This window comes from Aptenodytes forsteri, unplaced genomic scaffold, assembly GCF_000699145.1.
Source record: "Aptenodytes forsteri isolate BGI_AS27 unplaced genomic scaffold, ASM69914v1 Scaffold92, whole genome shotgun sequence".
NCBI classification, from domain to species: domain Eukaryota; kingdom Metazoa; phylum Chordata; class Aves; order Sphenisciformes; family Spheniscidae; genus Aptenodytes; species Aptenodytes forsteri.
In genome coordinates, this window is record NW_008794581.1 from 5,331,323 (window position 1) to 5,342,383 (window position 11,061).

General features: G+C 37.2%; 1 protein-coding gene across 9 annotated transcripts in view; it reads right to left on the bottom strand.

The window, feature by feature from the left end:
* The window catches only part of GPBP1 (GC-rich promoter binding protein 1), a 37,583-nt gene that overhangs the window by 12,046 nt on the left and 14,476 nt on the right, over positions 1-11,061 (bottom strand). For 5 of the 9 annotated variants that reach the window (XR_657254.2, XM_009272512.2, XM_009272510.2 and 2 more), the window contains 4 exons: positions 8,840-8,959; positions 3,944-4,067; positions 3,227-3,450; positions 2,500-2,566 (listed from right to left, as the gene is read on the bottom strand). Coding sequence is in view for 5 of the 9 variants with exons in the window: in XM_009272512.2 (XP_009270787.1) it covers positions 2,500-2,566; positions 3,227-3,450; positions 3,944-4,067; positions 8,840-8,902 (478 nt within the window). In the remaining 4 variants the exon portion in view is untranslated. The other 4 variants (XM_019470266.1, XM_009272516.1, XM_009272515.2 and 1 more) reach the window with 4 other exon arrangements.

Here is an 11,061-nt window from a genome sequence, read left to right on the forward strand (position 1 = left end):
CACTACTTAGCAACAACTGAAACATCGGTGTGTTATCAACATTATTCTCATCCTAAATCCAAAACACAGCACTGTACCAGCTACTAGGAAGAAAATTAACGAGGACATCATATGTCCCTTTAAGGTTACTAAAAGAATAATTACTTATGTATTTATTAACAGCTCAGTTTAGAGCCAGACGCTCCACACTAAGGCTCTACAAACATGGGACAAGAGATGTGCACTACTCTATACCATGGCAATGACCACTTTATCTCCATGCCTTAGATGGGCGTAACAGAACATCTGAAGCTTACAACATTTCCATGTTCAAGAGAGCACTAATTAAGAGACATACAGTCAGCTGTCATACTAAGTAACTGACATTTAACAGTTTTAAAGAACACCTATTAAAAACAGATCAAAAATTTTCAAAAAGTAAAAAAAACCCCACTTTAATTTTGTTTTGCATATGCGTTCCAATGCTGCATTAATAGCCTTTTCCAAGATTATCTCATCTCCCTGCAAGCACTTCTACTTCATGGGCCGAGTGACCATATCCTACATTTTAAAAAACCTATCTTAAAAGAGTAAGTGACTTTAGCTTTTTTTAGCAGGTAAATGTTACAAAATATTTGTGATAACTGCATACTTAGCTCTCATTAAACTTTACAAAAAGACTTTATGATATTCGCATGCTCCCATCACATAGATTCCATTTTCCTTTTCGTATAATAGAATAAATTTTTAACAGGCATTAGAAGGGGATGGTAACACTCCTCTTGTCCTGAATATTGTTTCCTTTAAAAGGGAATAATAATAGCCTTACTTTCAGTTTTTCAATTACAAAACAAGGTTTGCAATAGCAGAGCTGTAATAAAGTAAGATACCAAGCTGTAAGCTGTAACAGGTGACTGCACTGTAGCTTACAGGTTGGACTAGATGATCTTTAAAGGTCCCTTCCAAAACAAACCATTCTATTATTTTATGTAGCTAACAGAACTGTTCCTTCTTTGCTTGTGAAGAGTGATATCCAAAAAGCCTGGAAACCTTGCCCTCCTTCAGATCAAACTGAGCCACATCATGCAGCAGCCACAGCCAGAGTGCTGCAAAGTTTGTAAAACACTCAAATTGCTATGTAATTTTTCCCAGCTTGGTTAGTGTAATGGTTTAACCCCAGTCGGTAACGAAGCACCACACAGCTGCTCGCTCACCTGGGGGAGGGGGTAGGGACAGATGACACTGAGTGATGCAACCACTCACCGACAGATGCCCAGTCAGTCCCGGAGCAGCAATTACCCCCCATCCAACTCCTCCCAGCTTATATACTGAGCATGACATCATATTATGGAATATCCCTTTGGCCAGTTGGGTCAGCTGTCCTGGCCTCAGTGTGTTATCACATTGTTCTCATGCTAAATCCAAAACACAGCACTGTACCAGCTACTAGGAAGAAAATTAACTCTATCCCAGCCAAAACCAGGACAGTTAGGAAAGAATTTAGTTATTGTTGCTCTTTTATTGAAAGATAACTCTATTTCCTGACTTTCACATGAAAGCTGCTAAACACACAAAAACGGAAAGCAGTCTAATTGTTTAGGCTCCTGCAACAGTTCTTAGCAATTAGGTATTTATATTGAGGGGTTGGCCTACATCTAGTGTTACCTAAGAGTGCAAAACATACTGGGGAAGTATGAGAAAAAGAATCAGCAAATTAAAGTACCATTTAAAAGGAGCAACAAGTTTCAGATCTCAGTATTAGCAACAGTTTAAGTAGTAGCTTTTATGTTTAATTAAAGTTATTTCTTCATAAAGAGAAAGGTTCTTATTTTGAGTAAGTTTATTACTTTAAAACCTGTGCAGTCTAAAGCTGCCACCTTCTTAAGGGTGAACAATTGACTACATAAAGCCCACAGAATTATAAAGTGGTAGCCAGATTTAATCAGGTAGAGATAGAAAACAATCCCAGACTACAGTCCAAGGCCCACTCTCAGGATTGGATTTGTTGCAAGTAATTCGTAAACACAACCAACAGCTTAAGACATTTGCTTCCAGGAAGAGACCTTAAACCTCTGCAAGCTAACCTGCTCTTCCCAACCCTCCCAGGTTTCTCTCCAAACCCTTCCAACAGCTCTAATCAGTCAGAAGCATTCTTTTATGAAGTCTTCAGCTAGCAATCACATCACTAGTTTAGATGACCCACCTTCATTGCATTTCCTCTCGAAAATAAAGATGAAGATAAATTATGGACATCTTTACGATGTATACTTGTTCTGGGAAAGAATCCTAGTTGTGGCTGCATCTACAGACCAACAGACTGATATTCAAATAGAAGTGTTACCTCTTTAAGAAAAAAAGATATTTACATTGTAATAATATTGAAGTTTCCTCAATTTCAATCTCTACCTTTATAATTTAAATCTATACCTTTATAATTCTAAAAAAATTCCTATGTTTCAAATAAAACAACTTCAGATCTCTGCTATGTTTTTTACATTTAAAAACATCAAAAATACTCACCCCACACACCTGCAGCTAAAGATTTATTCTGGTTTGTTTCCCTCTCATATTCAGGGTTCAAAGATGGCTGAAAGAAAGTTTTATCATTATTAAAAAAATAAGGCCTGAATTCTGGGACCAATGAAATAAAGAATCACAATAATATTGGCAGTATGACCTCTGCTGTCAAAGATTTTTAAATGGAGACAGACTAGACACTTCCCCCTGCGACCCAAACTAGGTCAATGCTCACTTGTTTCTCTTCTCCAACAAAACATCTCAGGCATCAGTCAATACCATTACATGAACTCTCCAGTGAAAGCAAAAAACTGTGACGTATGGTTCTTCAAAGAGGAAGCTCGCCCTTCCTCTTACATATTACAATTCTAGGTTGAAGCATGGGATCTCCAAGGGCCATTGGCAGAAAGATCACTTTGTTAGTACTTCAGATTTCCAGTAAGGTAACTGTGTAGAATTTAATACATACACATACCACAGTAAACTGGAACCCAACTGTAGTTTCACTTAAACACTCAAATGACAATAATAAACACATAATGATAAAAACTGGATATAAAAGGAGAAACAAGTTAGTGGACAAATGACTAACGCCCTCTTACCTATGGGAAGGGTGATCCCTTATATGATGATCTGAAACTGGTGAAATCTCATGAAGTAGCTTGTAATGGACAAAATGGCACTTGCAGAAACAATGAAACCTTGTTTATTATAATTACAATTAACTTACAAAATCCTCAGCCTCAAACTGTTTGGGTACTTCTTTGTCTTCCTTTTTCCCAGTTTCATTATCAGGTACATTGTTTTCATGCAGTCCTTGACCTTTTCCACAGTGGAAAGTGCTGGTACGAGCACGGGAACCTCCGCCATGGTATCCCCCACGATGGTTTATATTTTCTGTACCATTTCTGCCTTGTGAACGCCAACCATTCTTCTCTTTTCTCCCAAAATGTCCTAGGATTTTTAAATTTTAACAAAATGTAATTACAAACAATTTTAAAAGAATATTCTATTTTTGCAAAATTGTTAGAGAAGTTAAGTCAGCAGCTCTGTATTCTGGGATGTGATAGCTTAGTAAACTTAAGTTTTCACTCACATAAGCAGCAGGAAAGAATCTTACAAAACAGTGCCAGAGAAAGAGGATAGTAGTCCAACTTTAAGACAAGTCAGCCTCCTTTTCTGGCTGCTCATTTATACGTTGTTGGCTAGAATATTAACTCAACAGTCTTATTCTTCTTAAGGAAGAAATACACCTGGAATCACACTACTTTAACCAACCCTTAGTCATCACATCCTCTCCCAGAAGATCTGTCTTTCCATTACCTCTATTTTACTACAGAATAAGACTTTAGCATAGGAGAGCTATTATCAGACTTTTTTTCTAGCTAGAGTGCTACAAAGCATGATGTAAACGTATTCAAAATGTTCCATGAAAGCTAAATTATACCTCCATTAGGCCGTCCAATGTTAGAATCAAACCCATCCGAAGAGTTGTGTCTTCTGCGATTTGCTTCATAACGATTCTCTGTCCACGAAAAATTTTCAGAATGTTTCTCAAAGTTCAGCGATGACTGTAAAGGAGCACAAGTGGTAGACCTGAGATATCTGATTAATAACAAAACTGAATTATCAGAACTGTAACATGCACTTTATTCATGGTATATACAATTCATTTTTAAAAGGACTTTGAATGACAGACAATGCAGCAATCCTCAAGCATGCACACGTTCAGAGCTATGTCACCATCTCCCATGCTAGCAAAGTGGAAGCTGTATCTTCTGCCCCAGGACACTGGAACAGCACTGAGGACCATGCTTGTGACACAAGGTAAAAAAACCAAGTGTCTATTTTGTTTTGGCAGTAGAACAGAGCACAAGTGACATGTTGCAGCAGAGGAAAAATAAAAAAAGGTAAGAAAGGACAGGAGATCACAGTTTGGAAGGCAGAAAAGAAGCCTGGGATCTTAAATTTTGGTGGTCAGAGACTACATATGTGCATTCCATAGAAAGCAAGGAGTTGCTTCCACTAGAGGCAGCTGTACCCAAAAAAGGCTCAATTTATTAGTCTTGTCATTATAACTTAATAAGGCAAATGCAACTAGTTATGAAATACAAATAAAACCTAGAGTCAAAAGTGTACAGATGCACAAATACACTTCAAATTATCAGTTTATAAGCAGGTATTGTAGAAATTTTAAAGAAATAAATCTTTAGTGTATCAGTAGGAAGTACTTTATAAACTAAAACCTTATATTGAGAATAGCACTCAGAAATCAAAATCCATCCTGACTGGAACTCATACCTAAGGGGATTAAATCAAAAAAGATCACGTCTTATAGCACCTGTCTTCCCCTATTACTTTTATCTGACTTTACTATTTTAACACTCTAACATTTCTTTTGCTGTTACATCTTAAAAATTCAAGAATAAATTTTCATTCTGCAGAAGTAGTGCTTAGCCTTACTGTTGTTCACAGCACAGATCTCCCAGTGAGCGACAGCAGAGGGCTGTGTTACCCATCACCTCCCTGCCACACAGCCAGCCTTTGATGCAGATGAAGCAAAGCCCCCTTCCATCCCAGCAGACTTACTGTGCGCATCTATGTCCATTGTATTGCACACGTACAAGAGATCCAATACGTCCCAGGGCCGTAAGAGCTACAAATGCATAAATGCACAGCTGTGTGGAAATGTACTGAGTCAGGAAACTAAGCTTAATGATTCCAGGGAGCGTCAACTTAACTGCACCCAAAGTATCCCAACTTCCCTGCCCGAAGCTCACTCCCTCTCCAGACTGAGTAACATTCAGGAAAAAAAAGTACAGCAGTAATGGTGTATGTCTGAAAATGAAAGACCCAAGTTTATTTCAACAGTTATTATCCACTAACATCTAATCAAGCTATATTAGTATTTAAAGTACTCCACTGATCAAAGTGAGTAGGGGAAAAAAAAAAAAAATCACAGTAATAGGTTTAGCTACTTTGGAAAACACGTTGAAGAAAATTATTTCCTTCTTCTCACCTCCCCAGCCCCCACAAGAGACAATCACACACACAAAATGATACCCAAGTTCTACTGACAATGCCCCAGAAGAGCTCAAGGTGCTGTTCAAAATTCACTGCTTAAAATTCAAACTCAGGTAAGCAACAGATATGTTTAAAATACAAAGCATGTATTTCCAAACTGTACAGAAGTCACATGAAAAGGGATTGCCCTCTCAGTTTGAGACCTGGGAAGTGAATTACTTCCTTGACAAACTTGGAGAGAGAGAAAAAAAAACAGAAGACCACAAGAAACTACCAAAAGGTCTATGTAGTTCAAAAATTATCATTATGAATCTCAAAATTTAAGTAAAAAATAAATCTTTATAAACAAATTTTGAGTAAGCTGCCAAAAATTTCAGAAAGCTCCAGATCTGTTGACCATAGATGAAATTTTAGAAGGTAGCTTCATGTGTTCATTTACATACAACCACCTTCTAATACTGCCTTTGGAGTTTAACTTTCATTTTTTTGTATGAACTTTGAAGAACCACCACATTTTCACAAAGTATAACTGACAGCATTTTATATATAATGTGTTTGAGTTGCACACGATATAATGCATCTAAAGTCTCTAAATTGTGTGCAAAGATCATGCAGTTTGCATTTTCCCCACATGATGGAGGTATCAGTCCATCAAGTCTCTTGTGGCAGAGATGACAGTAAACTTTGTGATTAACAGGAAACTATTGGCAATTTCTGGAAGTTGAGAAATTATCTGACCAGGCTCAGCCAGCCAAGAAAGAAAGCAAAACACATTTTTGAAGAAGATGTCTTATTGCTTAACATGAAGTAAAAGTAAGCTTGCAAAAACTGAGTTTACCAGTCTGTCTGCAATCTCCCCACACATGTTTTACAGCAATCCTTTCTGAAAAGTTTCGGCCATATCCCAAGATGGTGTCACTATTCACAATACCTTCCCATTTCCATCTGCTCAACTGCAATACTGCACTGACACAAATATAGTAGTTCCAGACCTGAACGAAAGCTACTGAGCAATGGACACCCAGCTATTTAGGTGGACTTTGCTATACAAGTGACAGGGAGATGATACAAAAGCTTATCCTTAAGAGGAAATCATCAGCAATAGGTGAGATGGATTTCAGTCAAGCTGTAATTTGTATCAGTCACATTAAGAAAGCTCATTCACAATCCCAGCTTCCTGGCATCAGGTTTTTCTAATGCTAGCCTTTAGCTATGTAAGGAAAAGCCTCAGCTACCCAGGATCAAGGGGGGAAACCAAGCTCCTAAAGATGCAATTCCTAGAAGTGCCTCTTCAGGGAAATAAAAACTGACTGAGCAGAGTTCAGTTTCTCCTTCTCAAGTCTAAACGTTGTTGATACCATAGCCTCAACCCAGCTCCATTCTGCATGAAACATGAGACACCTTGCCTTCCTCACCCCATCCTTCCTCTTCATCTCCATCCCTCTTATCTGCTCTTCTCTTCAGCTGCTTTGTTGATATACAGGAAACAGAAATAAAAATCTATTCTAGGAAATGGAGGGGACAGGGGCCACAACATTTGAGACCTGTCTTGTAGAGGAATGACAGGACAAGCCTTATTCTGTAAACTAAGAATTACTACACATCAGGTAGGACCAAAAAGACTTTGCAAGTGTTTAATATCCAAATGTGCTGTATATCACAGAATGCTGATCATTGAGGGAGGAGGTAACACAAGGAAATAAGCTGTATTTCAAACAATGAAGCACAAAGACTATAATGGAGAAAGCATATAACTATGGAGGTTTTGGAAGAGATGAAAGAAAGTCTATCTAAACTCCTTGAGGCAAAGAATCATGGAAGAGAACAGGATCCACAACATATGCTTGCAACGAAATTTCCCACAATTCAGGAATGAGGTGACAAATACAATCAAACCTCAGATATATTCGAATGGTACTGGAGTAGTTCTGGAACTTGCTTTTATCCTGCTGTATTGACACTTTAAGCATGCAAGTAAAGCTTTTCCAGCAGATTCTTGAAATATGTGGTGAAGATTGTTTTGTAATTGTGACACTATATTAAACTAAGCTCTGATTACTTTTCCAACTGAAAATGTATTCAATTGGAAAAAGCAGATCAAGAGAGTTGAATTTATTGGAAATCAAGGAGAATGAAAACAAACAGATCGCAGGAACCATCCTGGAGCAGATAGGCCTGATGTTCCCAGAACAGCAACCGAGAGTTGCTGATAGACTACAATAAACAAAGCAGCTAGCTAGGTCAGTGTAGAAGAAAGATGAATGTACTTATTCATATTGCTCTATTTAATAACCTGACTAAAAAAATGCATGCATGTATGTTTGTGTGTGTAGACATACATAGGCAAAGCAATGGGAACACAACTAATACTGACGGCTAACTGTGCATTTAACAATAGCACAAGCCTATTTCCGTAAGTTTATAAAGGCTAAACATTTTCTATGGACATGAAAGACAGCAAGAAACTTACATAAATACATTAAAGTAAGGCAATGCCACTCTCAGCTGCAGATATGGATATTGCATTCAGAAGATTATAATGAAGAAGACAGGTCTACAGATACAGAAATGGATGACAGGAGTTTGAATATCCAGTGCTGCCTCTGCTTCTGCATTCACACAAATTAAGAAAGAGTAGGAGGATAGGCCAGAAAAAAAGAAACATTTATGACACAGACATACTCATGACTTCCTAGAATATTTACAAATCCTAACAATTCAGAGATTGCTATTTCCTGTTTCCAAGCTAACTGTCCCATTGTATAAAGTGAGTAACAGTAGTCTAGATGAAACAACCTGAGTGAAGATGCACAACTGTTTGAAAGTACCGCACTCCGCCAGTAGTAACAAGCATCCCACCAGCAACTGAAGAGCCATTTCAGAAGGTCTATTTCAAAAGCATTTTTTTTAATCACTTGGATGATAGAATAACACTTCTGTAAAATTTATAGGACACAGAGCAAAATCAGAAGCAAGGACATCAAGCACATGCCTCTGTCTTGGTACTTCTAGCACAAAATACAATAATTCATTTTAAACTCCTGATGAAGGCAATCTTAATCCAACAACAGCTCTGATAATGTGGCCAGGCACATGCTTCTTCCTGTGAACTCAGCTGCTCAAGCAAAAAACTCTAGTGGAGGTATGAGCTTGACAACCACGGTACAACTACTTAAATCATGACAACAAGACTTGCTAGATATCATCTGTTATCACCCTATTCATAAAGAGATTTGCATTTTTACTGTAATTGAGATTATGACATTTAGACTTCTCTAATAATGAGAGTGCCTGTTCAAAAGAACAACAAATAACACACCTTTGTTGATGATGGTGGAGTTGGAAAATTAAGCCAGGCTGGAGCAAAGTCATGCTGCGCCATTTAGGTCCAGTCTCTCCAAATCAAAGAAACAAGGCTTCAGCACCTCATGGCAAGCCCCTGTAATTGGAAAAACAAGAAATGAGTACTTTTCAGATGCTTAAGGTACAAGAGGATTACGCTTGTGGTGTTTTGATCATTATTTCCCTTCTGTTTTCTGGTATTATTTTCTCACACAGATCTGGTTTAGAATCTAACTATCCCCATCTCATTTATAGCATCACATTTGCACTTTTATTACCAAAGTGTCACACTAATCAAATATATTGCAGGTATCATGAAAATACAACTGTAACATTCCTTCCTTTATTTCCTCTTATAAATGGGATGAAGCATCTTGTGTAAGGTCTGATCCAGAAAGCTGTGGCAAAATTAGCTTGTTGAAATACTTTCTGGTACTATCTGGAATGGATTTCAGGAGCTATTTCATTAGCTTCCTAGAAGAAGCTGATTTTTTGAATTAGTCCCTAAAAGTTAAGTCTCAGAGGCCATATTAAGGTTCCTCGTGAAAAAAATAGATGCTCTGGGCCACCACAAACCCCGTATTATCTCTAGATTCAATGGAAACAGAGTCTACATGTCCAGAAACATTGTCAAAATCCAGTAAAATTCTCTAGTTTGAAAATGGACAAGAGACAGTAATGGCTTAAAATTAAAACCCAGGAATATTTTTTCTACCCCACGCTCTCCCCACAGGTAGGAAAACATCTCTAATGTTCTGCTCTAAAATAAGCAAGAGAATGCAAGATAATGTGAACTATATTACCTGAAGCTGAACTATAGCATAGAAATGGAAGAAATGGATGAAACACTGCATGAATTATAAGGGTATCTGAATCACGCTCTGCAGCTAGACACTGAAAAATTGTCAATGATTCAAAAATATTTTAAGTATGATATACACACTATTAGAAATTCAGGTAGTGAAAAAATAATAAACACCCACAAGCATTTCATAGGAGACCCAAACAAACGTGTATTCCACATCTCTGCACAACAGAGTGCAGATCTGTTAGTCAGTGAGCACAGATGTATTTCACTTTAATCTAAGGCTGCTGTAACATGTGTAAGTATTAGTAAGAGCTGTGGAATCTGAACTTGATAACTGATAATTATTGTTGTATTCTGGCCTGAACCAGGCTATTGCAGATTTCTAGTGACAGACAAGAATGTTCCAGCTTCTAAAAGGAAGTCTAACAGATTTATAAGTGTTAAACAGCACTTAGTTGAGCTGCCGGTTCTTTTTTATGCCATGAGCTCATACTTGGGTTTTTAGGTACTTCTGATACCAGAGTTAAACTGTAAGGTAAGATGCATGAAATCTACTATCATTAAATAGAGACAAGTTTAAAGGTATGTCTCACCCAAGTAATTTGTTACAAATTACTCTGTTGAAGTCATCTAACACTCTGTTCTAAATTAACCTCAACAAAAATTCCAGAGAAATTTTCTAAAAAAAAATCCAATTATGTCAGACTAGTAAAAAACAAATAAAGGAAGTTCTAGAGTCACAGAACCGTCACAAAAAATGGCTTCTCTTTCTAACAGGAACCAAGTTTACTTTTACTGATTAATCATGTTCAGCAACGGTATAGAAACAGAAAACGGTATATGTTTACAGATGAACCAATACAAGAGATGCTAAATTAAGAAACAGCAAATTAAATGTGAGCAGATTGCAGCAAGAATTTTTTTTTTTCCTTCCTTCCTTCAGGTACAGTTCTTATCTGCAAGAAGGAGAATCATGAAATCTTTAGAAAGGATCAAGACAGATATCAATACTGGAAGATAAGCACAACAACAAAATCTTCAGACCAAGGCACTTACAGCCTGAAAAACAAAGGGAGAGATTAGGTTTATACCAAATAAGAACGTAACAAAGGATCCAAGAAGTATTACCAAGTTATTGCTGAATCGGCTATTAGGTATGGGACAAAGGCACTAACAATGTGATTTCTTAACAATTCATCTTACTGTTTTTAGAAAACTAGTCAAGCTTTGTAACACTACTATTTATCCAAATGCCATGAAAAGAGTTTATTCTTAACTCACTAACATCCCTACCTTTTACCTTTTGCACATAAATCATTTAGAACGCAATCTGGCCGCTGTCGTTAAAGACAACAAAAAAAGTTTTTACAAATATATTAATGACAAGAAGA